Source organism: Mytilus galloprovincialis, chromosome 5, assembly GCF_965363235.1.
Source record: "Mytilus galloprovincialis chromosome 5, xbMytGall1.hap1.1, whole genome shotgun sequence".
Lineage (NCBI taxonomy): Eukaryota > Metazoa > Mollusca > Bivalvia > Mytilida > Mytilidae > Mytilus > Mytilus galloprovincialis.
Genome location: NC_134842.1, coordinates 74,016,821 through 74,035,569, shown reverse-complemented (window position 1 = coordinate 74,035,569; position 18,749 = coordinate 74,016,821). Strand labels below are relative to the sequence as shown.

The 18,749-nt window shown below is 31.2% G+C and overlaps 1 protein-coding gene across 3 annotated transcripts in view; it reads left to right on the top strand.

Annotated features, from left to right (window-relative positions):
* Positions 1–18,749, top strand: part of LOC143076402 (VWFA and cache domain-containing protein 1-like) — a 56,240-nt gene that overhangs the window by 33,365 nt on the left and 4,126 nt on the right. For 2 of the 3 annotated variants that reach the window (XM_076252151.1, XM_076252150.1), the window contains exons 17-23: positions 13,479–13,580; positions 14,176–14,278; positions 15,487–15,582; positions 15,935–16,069; positions 16,761–16,861; positions 17,290–17,409; positions 18,527–18,660. In XM_076252151.1, the coding sequence (XP_076108266.1) occupies positions 13,479–13,580; positions 14,176–14,278; positions 15,487–15,582; positions 15,935–16,069; positions 16,761–16,861; positions 17,290–17,409; positions 18,527–18,660 (791 nt within the window). The remainder of the gene's footprint in view (positions 1–13,478; positions 13,581–14,175; positions 14,279–15,486; positions 15,583–15,934; positions 16,070–16,760; positions 16,862–17,289; positions 17,410–18,526; positions 18,661–18,749) is intronic. The other variant, XM_076252152.1, reaches the window with a different exon arrangement.

The window sequence follows — 18,749 nt, the reverse complement described above, 5'->3', positions numbered from 1 at the left end:
AAAATCGACAATCCGGCGTGACGCTTATACCCAACTATTTTAGTTTTTTACTCTATTTTGACTCATATTAAGCCCATTATAAATATAGTAAAAAAGTAGCGTGGATTTTTGTGTCCCTTTTTATCCCGTCTCGTTTCGTTTTTGAGCCATATATAGATGTCGTATGTGACAATGAAACAACTCTCCATCCGATTCACAATTTATAAAAGTAGACCATTATACATCAAAATACTGTCTTCAACATGGAGTCTTGGCTCACACCGAATAGCAAGTATAAAGGGCTCCAGTGTAAAACCTTTTAAACGGGAAAACAAAGGTGCAATCTTTATCAAGATGTACGTAATTAGTGGTGAAGTGTCATGGAAATGGATAAAAAAATAAGGATAAAGATCCCTATACGCTTTATAAGAAACTAAATGGAATACATTTGAAAAAAATGTTATTTCTATTGAATTTATTAGAGTGTTTTAAAACCAAACTTTCCTCCGTAAGTTAAATTTTATCAAATCTTTCTCTTACTTTATCTATTGTTTGAGCAAGTCGGCTAAATTAAGGCTTTACAGCTTATTTCCTAATGCATGTAAAGCAAAACTTTGGTTGGCTTGCTTGCTTTGTTTGTATAATTGTTTATACAAACTTTGTAAATAAGATTGACATTTTTAAACAATATGAATAGGCATAGTTTAACCTGTATTTTTAATATTTGAATTAAATTGGGTGTTATCATAATGATTATCCAATAAAAAAAAGCAAGCAAATCAACTAAAGTATTGCTCTACATGCTTAAAGAAATGAGCTGTAATAGATAAAAAAAAAAAAATTATACAGTGAAAATGCACCGCATATACAATACTAATGATTCGCTCCACAGTGAAAATGAAAGAATAGTATCATTATTCGACAGTAAACATGACTAGCATTACGAAATCATCATGGTGGAATTTAGTTAAATATGAAGAAACTGAATGACAAAGCATATTCTACGTTATACAACTTTAATAATTGTATTAAAATGAATATTTTTTACGGCAACAACATCTTACCTGTTAGTTATAAAGCACCTGCACGATCTGTTCGTGAAATGTCCTAAATATTCACCTATTTTGGTATATATTTCACAGCTGGATGGCTTTAGGCGCGATAAAACTCCGCTCGCATCTCTTACTTTGTTTAATTAGTATTATGTATTTCTGAACATATACATTTTAACCAATTTTCCTCATTTTCTTCAAAAATTAAAAAAAGTTCGTCTGTTTATTTATCATTCTACATTAGACATTTATGGCATATACAGTAAAAATGATATTTTAGGATCCGCACTTTACATACACTGAAATATTATACACTTGTTTTCAAATGTTTCTTCTTAGAGCACTGAGGAGGTCCTTTTTGGTATTTACATGTAGGTTCAGAATTCGCAAACTGAAAGGGCCTCCTTAGTGCACTTAGACTGACAAAAAAAGTGCACAATGGACCTGATGGAAAGATAGAATTGACACAAAAACATGGCATACGGAAGGAGAAGTATATAATTTCGAATTTTAGTAATTATAAAGTTATTTAACAGTTGAAGTAAGTATTCTAATGTTACATGTACGTGTAAATATGTTAATAGTTTGGGCAATAGTTTGGGCATAGGACATTTGAGCGAAAAAGAAAAAAGCACATAGGGTCATTTGAGCGCCGACTTCATAGGACATTTGAGCGCCGGGATATTAACCTTACCTGAGTTTTCAGACAGGACATTTGAGCGAAATTTTCCCTGATAATTTTACACGAATTAAGATTTTTTTTTAAAAGGCTATATATAGAAAGAGGCGTAAATCTCACCCTGCACTTCCTAAATCTAGAGAGGAAACACACCAATCATTAAAGAAGATTAATATTCAGTCAAATAAATTTGAAAATTTTGTGCAGTTTAATGATGAACAAACTGGTATAATTATTCTTACGTGTCCAACCAATCTTGAATGTTTATGCAGTGTGCCGGAAATTTTTATGGATGGTACTTACAAATATTGCCCAAATCTTTTTGTTGGTAAACTCCTGTTTTATGACTGTGCTTTGTTTTTAGTGCTTTGTTTTTTACAATTAAAATATGTTTTAATCTTTTTGTTGGTAAACTCCTCATTTAATGAACTATATTCGTAAGAAAATGTGGTATGATTGCCAATAAGACAATTCTCTATCCAAGACTTGTTTTCGCTCAAATGTCCTACGCTTATTCTTATTTTAGCTCAAATGTCCTAAAATTTAGGCGCTCAAATGTCCTATACTTTGGCGCTCAAACGTCCTTTTTTTTTCGCTCAAATGTCCTGTCAATGCGCTCAAATGTCCATTGCCGAATAGTTTCGAGGTAAATATGACACAATTAATAAAATTGAGAATGGAAATGGGGAATGTGTCAAGTTCCATTTATTGGCGCAATTAATCTTATAAAACAGAAGAGATGAGCGCTATTCAAACGTTTACAATATGACAAATTACACCTAACCGTTTTCACAAATCAGTAATTTTTTCGCCCGGGGATATACACCTGCCAGTAATCTACCTTCAGTAACTTTACAATACCCAGCCGTGTCATTTCCGTATATTGTACATGTAGGTATCACGTGTTATACATGTATATACACCAGAAATACCCATTCAAGTGATTTTTAATTTCAGAAGAACTCCATATCGGGTACATAAACATAAAATTATAATAATATAAAAAATAAATGTTGTTTTATTAAAAACACCTAGGTATGTATTTGTAAACTTTTGTTAATTCGTTATTTCATGTATCTTTTTTTTTGCTTCAATTACTTTTTTGTATCTTATTGACTTATTCGTAAATCGAAAAAACGCACAAATCTGAAATAAATCGTATGCATGGCATTGAAAATGTTGAATGATTTCTCTAACTCAAAACTAGTTATACATGTACATGTAGATGCCTCTGAAATTATATTTTTCTCGTTGGGTTGCTTGTCCATTTATTGACGTTTACGCTATATTCTTATGTTCGGTATTTGTGAAAAACTCTCATCTATCAATTTTACAAGAAATATAATACTTGTAAGTCATGAACATTGAAGTTTAACTTGCTATCATTTTTTCGTATACGCACAAACATAAAATAAAATGAAACACCTTAAAGCGGTTTAAATTATGCAGTGCATTTTGAAAATATAGTTTCCGGTTATTTTTGTTTCATACTTTTTCTATCCCTTTTCCTAAAAATTAGTACACGGGTCACGTGTTAATATAGAATAAAATTAACGGTACCAATTTTCTTGCACCAGATGCGCATTTCGAAAATACATGTCTCTTCAGTGATTTGAATTTGAGCTGTTTTATAAGTATATATGATGGTGCCTCGTTTTTAAGGGATTGTAATTCTTTAAAATAAATTTATCTATTCATCCATAAAATACACTATAATTTCACTTTTTTTAAATGACAACTTGTATCAACCGGAAGATTTGCAGATATTGACACCTGTGCGTTTGGATTAGCATTAAAATGTTCCTGTATTTTTATAAGAAATACTTAATAACACAATCTTGGACTTGTACAAGTATATATATGCATCTATAAGTCCAAGCATATGCATACAATAATGCATGTATGTACATGTATACGCATGAGTTTCTCGCTACATTGAAGACCCGTAATATAGGCCTTCCTCTTTTGTCTGCTCTATAGTCAGGTTTTTGTCTCTTTTACACATTCCCCATTTCCATTCTCATTTTTTGTAATATACGACGGTATATTAGGGAGCGTCTAAACACCACCTAGGCCGCCTTAGTGCACTAAGCTGAAGAAGCTGCACTAAGCCCATGATGGGATGGTGCTATGAATGTAAAAAAGATACCATCGAACGCTGTTTTTTTAAAGATAATGTATCTGATTTTTTTAGTCATTAGAAATTGTAGTTAAGTCGTAATTTGATTTTTTCTGTCATTAAAGGTTTTGTCCGACGACACGTGCCAGTAATTAACAAGGTAATAAAATCACTGACCCATGCAGAAATAAAGAAACATAACAATTACACGGCTTCCACCTTTTTGTTTGCCGTGTTATATAATTGTTTGTTTTTGTAGGATTTAAAACAAAACTTTGTATTTTTTTCTTTTTTGTGAGTGGATTTTTTTATAGGTTAATTATTTTGACTTTATGATACTTTTTTGGGGTTTTTAGGCAAATTTCATGTAATTCGAAGTTGATTTATTTTTGTAAAACGATTGTTTTAGGTGGTGTTTGTTTCGTTGTATTTGTAAAATTGTATGAAAGATTGGTTTGTCCTATAATAGAATATGGAGCAGGTATATGGGGTCAAAAAAAACATATTCCTGTATTAACTCTATACATAATAGGGCTTGTAGATTTTTTTCTCGGAGTACAAAAATATGCACCAAATGCTACAGTTACTAGAGACTTAGGAATACCACCTAATTTTGATAAACAGTGGAAAAGTATTATTCGTTTGTGGTGTAGATTAAATAACATGAGCTCAAATCGGTTAAGTGCAAAAGTTCACAAGTGGGCTGATAGTGTGAGTATTAAGCATAAGTGTGTTAAAAACTGGATTTTATTAGAAAAAAAACCTTCTAGCTAAATTCAAGTCATTTATCATGTCCTGAAAATATGGACACTAACTTTGTTGTAATTTTTTTTATGTCAAAATTGTTCCTGTAACAAATACCATGTACATGTACATATATGAGGCTATGAAAGTAAATAAATAGAGTTTACAGAAATAAAGATGATAATGGGATAAGCACTTTAAATTACAGAATAAAGAGATGAAAATATAAAGAATAGATTAAATGATTCATGGTTGCTTAACGACCAGTTACAAATATTACACTCTACCCTCCATGTTTTTGTCCATCTGATGAGTTAAGCCTATTTAAACTGATTATTATAGTTCGTTTTTATGTTGTACGTGTACTTTTATACCACTGACCGAGACTATGGGGAGGACAGGGAGCCCGCTAACAATTTTAACCCCGCCACATTATTTATGTATGTGCCTGTCCCAAGTCATGAGCCTGCAATTCAGTAGTTGTCGTTTGTTTATGTGTTACATATTTTTTTTCGTTCATTTTTTTTGTTGTTATATAAATAAGGCGGTTAGTTTTCTTGTTTGAATTGTTTTACATTATCATATCGGGGCCTTTTATAGCTGACCATGCGGATTTGGCATTGCTCATTGTTGAAGGCCGTACGGTGACCTATATTTGTTAATGTCTCTGTCATTTTGGTCTCTTGTGGACTGTTGTCTAATTGGAAATCATACCACATCTCCTTTTTTATATTCCTGTGCTTTTAAAATGCCCATTATAGACATATCATGATACATTAAGCTTAACATTTTAATTTATAAATATCAAATAGCGAACAATTTATATATTTATTCAATAACGACAATGTTGCTGCAATAGGTGCCAGAAACATCAACAATATTATATTGAAAAGAAACGGCATTTTATTTCACTTGTTCTTAAAAAAAAAAGATGTTTAATTTCATTTAGTATACGGACACTGTAAATTTTGAATGTAAATGAGTAAACATTTGTTTATATTTATATATTGTGTCTTATACGGCTCTCATTTATCTTTTTAAATTATTGTTTAGTTCTGTGATTCTCATTTTATGTTTGTATGTGGTGAGACTTTGAAATAATAATAATGATAAAATATTGAATCTAAAAATATTTAGAAACTATAAACTTTTCTTAAATTTATACTTGAGTCAGAAAATTAAAACCAGCAGTGTCAAAAATATTTTTTTAAGCTGACAAATATGTTACACTCAGCGGCATTCAATGTCATTGACATACTATATAGCACTAATCGCAATATACATGTACATGATATTTTGGACATCTTATCAGTAATCTCTCTATTGAAGATGTTGAAATCTATGTATTATAATTATTCGCTTATTAGGCAAATTCATTTTCTACAAAGATATTTTCCATCCTTTTAGTTTTGATAAATACAATTACAAATAACATATTTGTCTCAGTCTCCTGTGTGAGGATATTCGATTGATAAAAAAACAATAAACAATTGAAGGTCGTCAGGTACATGTAAATGTGGATTACGGATTAAGATGTTAGATGTCAAACTTGAATTAACAAACTGAGGTGAATTTAACCCGAATATGTAGTTTCTCTTCAACAGTGTTTTAATTCCAAGTTCCTTATTTTCATTTAAACTAAATTAATTATATAGAATGATAGAAAGATTCGGAACTAAAGATAGTCACAATTAAAAATATGTATTTTGAAAAACCGCCAGATCATATCTGATTTAAATCCAGGGTCCGTATATGCATCTTCTGACATCAGACTCAGACTTCTCTTGAACTGAATATTAATGTGCGTATTGTTATGCATTTACTTTTCTACATTGGCTAGAGGTATAGGGGGGGTTGAGATCTCATAAACATGTTTAACCCCGCCGCATTTTTGCGCAAGTCACAAGTCAGGAGCCTCTGGCCTTTGTTAGTCTTGCATTATTTGAATTTTGGTTTCTTGTGTACAATTTGGAAATTAAAATGGCGTTTATTGTCACTGGACTATATATATATATACAGTATATACATATATAGAACTCGTCTAAACATCAACCCAACAATGTTAGATCTGTAAATTTGCTTTCGCAAATTTTTGGTTCTTCCCTCGCCGGGATTTGAACCCATGCTACTGTGATATCGTGACACCAAATCGCCCACACTGCAGCCGTCCCGCTAGACGCAAAAAAGAGCTTTCGGTGGGCATGTGTTACCTTTCCACGTCAGTTTTAATCTAGCGGCGTACTACAGTACATGATATATAAGGCATGAAGATGTTATTGTTTACAGATCAGCTAAATTATCTATAGTTAATGTAATCAAGATACAGTCACAGAAAATAATTATATTCATAACTGACTCAGACGTACTTATATATATATATAGTATATATTTGTTAAGGGGCCAGCTGAAGGACGCCTCCGGGTGCAAGAATTTCTCGCTACATTGAAGACCTGTTGGTGACCTTCTGCTCAGTGTTGTTTTTTTTTCTTTGGTCGGGTTGTTGTCTCTTTGACACATTCCCCATTTCCATTCTCAATTTTACAATGGTACGTAAATTAAGATTTTATCCGAAAAAAAACGGATTTTCTACATGTACTACAAAAAATTTGTACAACTATTGAATATTGTAAATGTTTAATGCATAAATGTCCAGATCTAGATCGAACTTGCTTTGCTTCGTCGAAAGTACGAATATAGAAAAATCACAGATTTATATTACAACTAAAAGGTCCTAGAACAGTTGCAGAAATCATCAGAATTTGTTTATTGTTAGTTATTTGTACATGTATAACTGTAATGCGAACCCATGTTGTGAAATAGCAACTAAGCGTGAATTCTTTGGAAAAGCGGCGGTTCTATGAAAACCTATTGTCAATTTCAAGTTCTGTTTCGACATCATTGTAATATATGTCACTGGACGTTAAAATTTAATCCTTTATTTCGTCTTCGTCTTCGTCAAATATTGCTGTTGGTTTCTGCCGAAAAAAATCTTTCAAAAAGTTGTAACCTTAAGTTTGGAACTTTTTCAGATAATTTAACCACATGACAAGAAATTATACAATAAACATTGGTCACGCACGATAGATTCTGATGTAAGACACGTACCGTTACAATACCCAGTTTACACGCATCAGCGCACACAGGTTTGTCGAATAGGCCAGTTGATTGGAGGAAAGTTACCAAAAACCACGCCTACCTTTAACTATTATCCAATCAAACGCCTTTAACATAAACTTAAATAATACATGGGTAATATAACAAAGATTTTGAAAAAAGTTGAGACTCTAAATTCTAACTTAAAAGTATAGATTAATGCTCGTAATGCATTTTCGCAATTTACATTAAATTTTATACATACTTTCACCTATCTAGTGAGGAAAAAATACAAATTTAAAACAATTGCAAATTACAACTATTTTGAATTATAATGCACAGCAAGGACGTATATTAGTTATCCGTCCTTGTGCACAGTTTGTGTTAAATGGGTGTCAAAATGTCTTAAACAAAAACCCAAAGACCAGTTTCAAGAAGAATTCTTTGCTTTTATTGCAGAATCGCATAAAACATAATGTTGTCGTATTTTCAAAAAGAATTATCAATTTGAAAACTACTTTTCCTTTTACCTTTCTAAAATAATACATTACGCAGATATAGATGTGGTAGTTGCCGATTGAGTCTAGAAGGTGTCAGGATTTACACAGAGAAGACAGAATATGCCGTCTCTGTGACACAAACAACATTGATGACGAGTACCATTACATAATGAATTGTAAAACATTTAAAATATAGAAAAAGAAGGAAATGTTTAAGGAACTACTGTTAGTCAAACCCTTATATCTTTAAAGCTGTTCAACAGTTAAACTCATCAAATATTGTAATATTAGAAAAACTATGTAAGAGTTATAAATGTGAAAGTCAGTCCTCCAAGTTTATTTAATTGTATCGTTTACACATGCATGTGATAATTTTACCTTATAGTTATGTTTATGTATGTTCTTGATAACTAGCAATTGAAGTTTTATGAGAAATAAAGTATTCGTATTCCTTTAAACCATAAATTACAGTACACGAAGACCGCCTACGGGTAAAGTACAAGTGAATATATCACAAAGATCATCCGTACGCGTCCTTGTAAATGCAAAACTCTGGATTTTCTTTGATAATTACCCGAGAGGTTATAAAAGATCTAGAAAAGACTTCCAAAGGTGTTTGCCAAACATGAATTGAAATAAAAGATTTTTGTGTAGACGAGTTACAACATTGCATAAGCATGATTAGGAAATTTGAACAAAAAATGTAAGTGCACATCTTTCTAGTGCCGAAAAACACGTATATCGAGCTACGTAGACGAAAAAGAATAAGTTCATAATGATTATGATGTAAATTCACGAAATTATAAAGTTATAGTTAGAAAACAATTTAAAACACGATTCGTCATTCCCCATGTATATAGATTAAAACAGAATTATAATTTTCTTATTCTTGAATTAAATTCTGAAATTCAAAAGACATGTTTCTGATACTTGACAGTTCAGCGAACACTATTACATGACATGCACGATGATATTGATCGAAAACAAAGGTGAAAGATTCAAATTGTAAAATCAGCCGCTGGACGGTAGAATTTCTATCAATCATTCAAAGATAAAAAAAAAAAAAGAAAAAGAAGACTATTGAGTGTAAAAGTATGATAGAAATACTTTTAATTTACTATAATGCCTGTTAAATTGTTCCAGTCATTGGTTACTAGTGATTGTCAGTCCATTTCGATATTTCATAGCACTTTTACAAATTCTGAAACAAATAAAAGAAAAAACTAATTTTCCCATGGGAAAAATATATCTATCCATGAGAAGAAATTTGTCCCGCACAGTGTTCAACTCCCAAAAAGGGAGTCTAACCAACAAAGAAATGCTTTATCATCTGTAGATTGATTTTTATATATGAAACGATGTGTATTGATTTTACTTGGTTCAATGTTCAGTGGCAAGTATTTTATATATGCGCAGGTCCTGAGACAGAAAATTAAATTATTCATTCACTTAAGGTCTTCAAAAATAACGATTGCGAGATGACGGACAGGAAGACTTCAAACGTAACAGTTTGAACTAGCTGTCAGAAACTTAAGTACTCTCAGATCTTTTCTTGCTATTGTCGTTTTGTTCTTCTGGTAAACAAGTGATTCTTTCATTGTTGAAGACTCTCTAGCGACTATAAAGATGAACAGGAATAAAACGCTGACCATTGATAATTTGTATTTTTGTTTAGCTCTGACTTTGTGTTCGATAAGGTCCCGTGTACCTTTACTCCATATTCCTTTATTTTCTATAAAGGCGTCTGTCTTGACAGTAAGTTGACACGACTTAATACAAGTTAAACCCTTAAATGTAAGACACCAGATGGAAGTACTCAAAAGGGAGAGCCAGTTTGGTATTCTGTAATGTTAGAGTTCAATTCTTCATGAAGAAACGACTACTAGTATATGTTTTCTGTATTCAGCATAGAATCATATCTTCTAAACTATATTTTTTCGCACAATGTCTGGATATTGGTGGACATGCATCATTGCGAAACCAGACATTTACAAATGAAAATTAATACTTGTACTATAGCCATTTAGTAGGAAAGTAAATGCACAAAAGACAAGTAATTCAGAAACATGCATGGATCACGCAAAATTATGCAGGGGCGACAACGGAGTAATGGGAGTTTGCTTCTTGCAAGACATTCGCCGTGAAAACAATTTGATATGAAGACAAGCCTTTGTTTCAACTTTGTTTTAAAATTTCAAACATGAGGCTGTTACGGCCCAGGTCAATGTTCTTAAGCAACACATATTTTCCTTTCATTTTGCTGTTAGCTTTCTGATATAAATTTATACATATTATAGACTATTATGATTCTTTTTTTTCAATTTCAGTTAAACACTATTTATGATTTGCTTTTAAATAAATTTTAACATGTTTAAATGTCTTTTTCTTTTTCTTCATCTTTTTGAAACCCTGGTTTTGTATTACCACTGACCAGTTCAGTAAAGAAACAGCTGCTTCATGTTTGCATAAATGTGTTTGTAACCAATCTAACATGCCATTATAATTTCCTTAGTTTTTATTCCGTGTCTATAGATAGTCTTCATCGGGGAGGCAAGATTTATTTTGTCTGTTGGTTGCTTGGCTAGCGTAAGCTAATCGATTTACCTCACATTTTGAAGTTGGATGGAGATTGTTTCTAGATAAATGCCGTACCTGTGTACTTTGGTTTCCTGTCGGATTTTTCTCAATTTAAAATTGGGAAGTTTTATCATTTGTTTTGCATAATTATTATTTTTGACTTGCAAATGAACGATTAATAAATCTAGTCCCGTGTGTGCTAGCGAAATGTCTTTAGTGTAATCTCGGACTGTAATTTTTATTTCAACTTTTACGTTTGCATCAGGACGACCTAAAACACGAAAACTTTCTTTTTTTCAAGAATGACATTCGTTACTTCAAACAAAAATCGCTTTTATCTTCTTTTTTTTTGCAGTAAAAGACCTGTTTCTTTAAAAAAAAACTTTCATACAATCGACTGATTCGGGAAGGTCAAGGATTATAACATATTTTTCGTAATTCTGAAAAACTTTTTAGTAATCTCTGGTGTATTTATGATGGCTTGGTTTGAAGCGATAACAGACGAACTATGCTTACTAGTGCTGCATAAAAAAAACATGAGGATATGGTTTGTCCTTTATTACCGATTTGACTCCAATAAGGATAATTTTTGTCTCATAGAAAAATCGATAATTTATTTTTCGATTTTTATCGGATATAAAAGTTATTTTGAAAAATACAAACCGGATTATTATTTATTAAAGTTTCGTATGCATCATAAATCAAGCTCCGGCAACTTTTGACTTGTTCTGATATAAATAGTAATGATTTTCATCGGAGAAAAAGATAGATATTTTTGTCGTGATTGGAAGAATCGTAAAAGTGTTATTTTTCTGAATTCTGTTTGTTTAATCGGACATCGTAGAGTTTTAATTTGATTTCTTTTTGCCGAACTGGACTTCATATTGTGTATTGATTTGAAACATGAACGAGGACCTCGATGAGAACACCTGGATTGAAAATTTGCAAACGTTCCAACCAATGAAATTCATTTTAATATGTAACGAGAGCACCTAGATGAAATATTTTATCTATACTACAATCAGTTTTAACTTAGAAATTTCCGCTCAAATATATAGGAAATAAAATTATATGAAAGCAACAATGCAGAATGTTTCTTTTCCATTTTCTGTTTTTTTACCAATGTTTATGTTCAATTCAATTTAGAAAGTAGACTTATATTAAATGCCCAAAACGTAAATGTATGTTTTCTTTTAAAACATTAAAAGACGTAAGAGTATGCCGACAAATAGCCTGTCAAGGTCGTTAAACTTAAATAAACTTACCCATCTTTATCGCAGACTAAAATTTATCTCATATATACAGAATACATGTTAATTTATTACAAGTACGTCAGGGTGCATGACAGCACAATAATCTTTTTACAGAGTCGTAAGAACAATATTTTTGTTTGATATTTGTTTCTCTTCCACAATTAACGCCCGATTTGGCCAGTGACCGGTATTACAATTTAACAGAGTTTTAGAAGTTCAGTGGGCTGCTGCTTCATTTAGAATTTTGAGCATGCCTTTCTGTTTATCATATTCAACGTCAACATTATCTTCGTCGATTTTATTATTCAACACTATCTTGTTTTTCATTACAAGCTTTTCCAAATATCAATATACAGCAAGATAATGAATATATGTTGCTTCAAGACACATCGATTTAAATTATGTACACAAATTATGTAGTTTTCCGTGTCTACATTTGATTTACGAGTACAATATAGTAAAACAGAAAAAAGAGAAACGGTAGATATACAGGAATACATAAAGTTTCGTAAATAGTTGCAAAGGACCACACGTTACTTACGATATATACATCGAGATCGTTTTGCTTGAGTGATTTACCTGTAAAAAGTCCGCGGGTCTCATCCATGTTTAAAACGAATTAATGCATGTTTGAAATAGCTTAACAGGGGCGTGGCCTATTAGTTTGACCCAACTGACCACTAACTTGATTTCAATTGATCGACTGCAGAGAAATCTATTTGACTGGCGTTAAAATGAATTGATATGAATTGAAATGAATTAAATATAATTTTTAATTTTTGTCAATCTTTATCAAATAACGATCAATCTCATTTAAATAGCGTTAACACGTTTTTGTCCGATCAAGTTAAATTCGGGTTACTAGTGTATATAGCCAGTGTAATTTTTCTTACAAAACAGTTGGTTCAAAATTTTTGAAATTTTTATATTTTTATTTAAGGGTCAAAGTAAATAGTTTGTCAAAATTTTATGAAAATTAAACGAGCCAAATTTATTTTAGTGAAAGTGTTGGGTACCACCTTAAACATGACTTACATGTAATGGTGCTAGTACCCGATATATGTGCATTGTATTGTCAAAAACAGACCATATGTATGTAGCAGAAGCATTCTACTGTCCAATAAATAACTAACAGTTTACATTTTAACAATTTTGTAAAACTGCTATATTTTGGGGCCAAAAAGGGATCTTACTGACCTACTCCTTTTCTTCAACCGGACAATGAATTTTCATAATCTGTCTTATTGAATTTGGCTGATCTTCTTTATTTGCTATTCTTAAACTGGTTTGTTTTATGACCAGAAAAGACATTGCTTTTAATATGAATTACATTCATATGATTTCAAGGTTGTTTCTGATTGACAACTTTTATTTATTTTACATTGCAATCATATAATTTAATTCAATTTATAAACACACATATTCAGAACTGTTGTAACATGCACCTTTTTTGCGCTATTAAATTTTGATATTTTATTGCAGTTCGACCACAGTAACTGCTGCTGTTGGTGCTGATTTTCCACTGGAATATTTCAATTGGTTGTTTAGCAGTGTTTATCCTACTTGTAATGACGTATCGTACTGGTACGTTTTTTTTTACTTCATTTATTTTTAAGGGCATCATACGTGTAGCTAGTGCATTGCAACTATTAGTCAATCAGATAGAGTTAGATTATTTACTTTTTGGTATTAAGTTTTTTTTATTGTTTCGATTCGGATTTTTTTTTATCAATTTTCATTATATAGTTTTGTGCCTTTCTAGATTGAGTTGCTTTGCATTGATCGAAACATATTTTAAATAGATTAATGGCAAATACAAACAAAAGGATGATTATGAATCATTTTAGTTACCTCTGTACAGAAATATGATATAGTTTTTTAAATACTTTCTTTTTCAAAGAGGTTAAAACTAAATTTCAAATGTTTAAATGGTTTTGAATGTCACCAATTAATTTTAAAAACATGAACTCAGAAAAAAACGACTATTTTACTTCTTGTAAGAATTTAAAAACGAAGCCATCATCGCAAGCTTTATGTTCATGAGTAGTCTTGGAACATCGGAGGTACAGTTATCCTCTGAATGTCTGCTTTAACTGATACTTATTTTTACCAATCTGCTTAAAAATAACACACTCTGTTTCTGGGCTTATATTTATCTTATACATTTTCTTTTTTCCAGGTGCATTATTGTTGACGACAGTGGGTTCATCGTAATGCATCCACGACTTAAAGAAACAACAATCGAATCTGGCTTCAAAGAACCAAAACATATTACTATTGAGGTTTGTCACAAAAGAGGGACGAAAGATACCAAAGGGACAGTCAAACTCATAAATCTAAAACGAACTGACAACGCCATGGCTAAAAATGAAAAGGACAAACAAACAACAGCACACACGACACAACATAGAAAACTAAAGAATAAACAACACGAACCCCATAAAAAAACTAGGGGTGATCTCAGGTGCTCCAGAAGGGTAAGCAGATCCTGCTCCACCTGTGGCACCCGTCGTGTTGCTTATGTGATATAATAACGTGTTGGTTTATCGATGTAAGTAGTGCCTTAAACAAATCATATTTAAAAAATTTATTTTCACTATCAAAATTTTATATTTTCCTTTTGTGCGTTTAACTCTTCTTAACAGACGTTTTTTTTAACATAGTCTACTAAAACAATTACCGAGAAAAAAGAAGAAGTTACTTTCTCTCCCTTACTTCAAATATATCAGTTTGTTATTCCTAAATTGTGTATATTCCTGCTATCAATCAACGCCAAGAAAAACAGCATAATTCCTGTGTCATTTGATCTCTTGTGGAAAATTGTCTCATTGGCAGTCATCTTCTTTTTTATATATACCTAACCCCACTGGAGTGCAAACTTTTGCATATACCAGATAAATGATTGGCTGCTTCTGAACAGAACATAACACTTGTTTAAATCTCTGGGTCTCTTTTCTGGGTTCATTATCATTATAACAAGCATATAAAATTTGAAATCCTATATGGTAAAACCATTTGCAGTTATTTCATCACAAGCCTTGTGACAATAAAGGTCACATCAACATAGGCTCAAATTCGACTGGGGTAGCTTATCATAATTAAAACATGAATTTAATCTCATATTCAATTTGTCAATTTTTTAACAAATTAATCTATTGATATGTTAAAAGCACTTTTGATATAAAAAGGAATCCTGACCTCAGATATTTATAGTATAATTTTTTGACAGCTATGTACTCTGAATAATATCTAAGTAAAAACAAGACAAAAAAGAGTCAAATGCATAAATGCGAGTTATGTCATCGCTATCATCATGTTCATGTTACTCTTTCTGTCTATTTTTGTTTGTTCATAGAACTGAAGTATTTTTCTTTGTGTTATGCTGTTTTGATCTATCATTGAAAGTATTTATCTGCATGCTCTGCAATTTCAATATCATTGTGAAATATATTGTTTTATATTTGTTCTCCTAATGCTGTTCATTTTTTAGGAACCAGGTATTGCAAAAATTCTTAAACGGGAAGGTGTACTTAACTCAAAAGAGTGCCAAGATTTTTCCAAGAATACAAATTTAAGGTCCTTTCGGGTGAGTTTAAAGCATGTAAAAGATGATATAACTTCACCATAAAGTAATTATAAAAGATGATTATCAATGTGTAACATCTGTTTGTTTTACTTCTTGGTATGAAAATGTTTCATTTAATTTTTTATTAGCTTTACAACTTCGAGCATGGATTGTATGGTATTTTTATCGATATTTAGTTGATACTTCGTAGAAAAAAAAAGTCACTTAAATAGATTGTGTTTGATGAGTTTAAAGTTGCTTGTATCAATTATGACGAGTGTACAATTATCTAATAATCTACTTCATTGGACAAATCCGGCCTTAACATATTCAATATCTTAATTTAAAACACGTTCTTTAACTTTTTTATTAGATGACAATGCCAGTTAACAAATTAGGAGGACTCGATTTCAAAGACACTGATGAAGCATTTGAAATACGACCTATTGCAGAAACTAATGTGTTTATCATAAGGAGACAGACAATACCATCTACCGACTGTAAATGTGTGAGTACCACTTATCTTCATTTCAATATACGTATTACATTCTTAGCGCTTCAATAGATGTTAATAATTTTGATTCAATTCTCTTGAGAGGTACTTCTATGAGAAATGTCAAAGAGCTTGTAAATAATTGATATTCTTCTACTGCTTAATAAGATAAGAATATTATTCACACATATGTTTCATATTGCATTTTAAACATGTTTTGAATTATTTCTAGTTTTGAAAGGAAGAACATCACAAAACACACACTCGTGTGTTGATTGCTGATAGAAAATATCATGGTAAATTACATAGAACTGTTTTAGAATTGTCTTAACGGAATTCGAAGTCTTTGAAAACGTATGGAGTGCGTAAAACGTGACGTTAATACTTGATGAGTGTTTTTTTTTTTTTTTGTTTTTTTTTTTTGTGAGTGTCTATACTGACTTGATATAAAGCAATGATTAACTATAACAAAAAAAAAACTATTCAATTACTACTAATATAAATATCAATTCTATCTTTTTACGATAGTGCATTATCGATGAAAGTAATATCACAAATAACTGGTTTTTTTCACTGACTTGCAGACACTAGTGAATTCTATTTTTTTTAAATAACACATAGGGACTCATTTCATTTGCTGTAATATTCTTATTTGATATATTTAAACTTCTTATTCATCTTTGAATTCTTTTGTGTTATCTTGCAGGACTCTACATCACCTGATATCGTAGAATGCAATAACCAGTGTGAATGTTTATGCCACAGTCCAATTATTTATGATGTATGTTCTAACAAATATAATACAGGGTAGGTATGAGAACAACTAAAGTCTTTGCTAATTGTAGAAGGACTTACGGTGACCTTAAGTTGTTGTTCTATGTTATTTGGTTTCCTATTGAGAGCTGTCTCATTGTCAATCATACTACATCTTCTTTTCAATTTGAAAATAATGCCTCATTTATAATTTTATATTTGTTCTAAATGGCTGCTTTTGTTTGGGTACTGCTTTTTTTAATTCTACCTTGAAATGGCAAATGTAAAGTTGAAAGTGTGAAGTCAGGAATATGTGAAAGACGTTTTCTATCCATTTGATGTGTTTAAGCTTTTGAATTTGCTATTTTTGGAAAGGACTAAATAAACTCAGAATACGCAAATGATAAAATGAATAATTTGGATACTCAATGCATACCACTAAGTAAAACAATAGTTAAACAGATGTTATTTTGTTTCAATAGGTCTGCTAGTCCTCCATGTAGTGCCCGATTACCAGATACATCAGGTGTAAGTCAGCCAGATGATACACAAGGTCTTAGTACATGTTATGTTCCGAAATGTCATCAAAAAGCAACAAAGACGTATGTGTTAAAAAATAAGTTCGAAAAACTTTATGTCATGGATTGTTCGCCTTATGTTTAAAAAAAGTAAACAAATGACGGCTAAAGTGTAGAAAATAATTTTCACTTAACATTTGAAATTAACTCTATTCATTTCATAGTGTTTAGTCTTAAGATAGATATATAAAAAGTCCATTGGAATAGAATACAAATAAATAGTAAACAGAATAGCAAGATGGAATTTTTGTCCATACATAGGGGTTAAAAAAATTAACATAACTTGGTAACTTACTGGGTTCGTCAGAAAATATCGGAAATGAAGAAAACAAAAATTGACAGGCTTTGGGTTGACCCACTTGCGTGTCGCGGGCACTTGCAGAAGGCTACCTTCAATCATCGAAGCGACCAGTAAAAAAACGAAAAAAAATATTTCGAAAGTTGTCAATTATGTCATTTTCTTTTGATTGTTTTTACTTACAAGTTTGATGAATGTTTTAATTTGAACAATCTCGACATACAAATATCAATATTGACGATTCATTGTGTTTTGCTTATATCAGTGTGTAATTTTGTAGTTCATGTCCCAATTTTAAACTTCGTTAATTTTCTTCCTCAATTATAAGACGAAAACTGGTTTCAGGAATGGTTCAATATTGGCAAAAATAATGGGAAGAAACTTTCATACAAATATTCAGAATGTTTTCGTTAAAAAAATTTATTCTTTAAAAATATTTCTTTACAGTATGAAAAGTATGACACAATATGATGTTTTTTAAAGTTTTTATCTTAACTCATCGTTGTATTGAGACTAGGCAAATCTTACATCTTTGTGGCATTGAAAGTCATATTTGCAAACATCTAACTTATTTTGTAACTGCGGACTCGTTATTATTCGTTATATAACAATTTCTGTGAATCTCGAATTTAAGGGTTCAAAAACATTTTTTTCTATTGTCTAATAGTCCAAAACCATGAAATCAAATATATACGAAAAGTCTCATTTCTATTCACGAAAACTAGTAAAAAAGGTCATAAATGAATCTACTTTATTTTGTGAAAGGAAGATATATTTGGGTTTTTTCCCGGATAGTATATATTAAAAAACGTCACACGCCTTATTCATTTGACCTTATTTCAGAGACTGTTTCAGCGAACTAGAATGTAGTTGGTGTGAATATAACGACCTCTTACAACAAATAGCTACGCCATGTTGTAGGCTTAAAGAGGAATGTACATTTGGTAAAACAAAATCTCAATACAGAAATACGTGTGGTATGTATAAACCCAATATGTACTTGGAATGAGTAACATGAGTGCAAGTTATGAGGAGCAAATGTATGCATCTTATAACGGGTTATCAG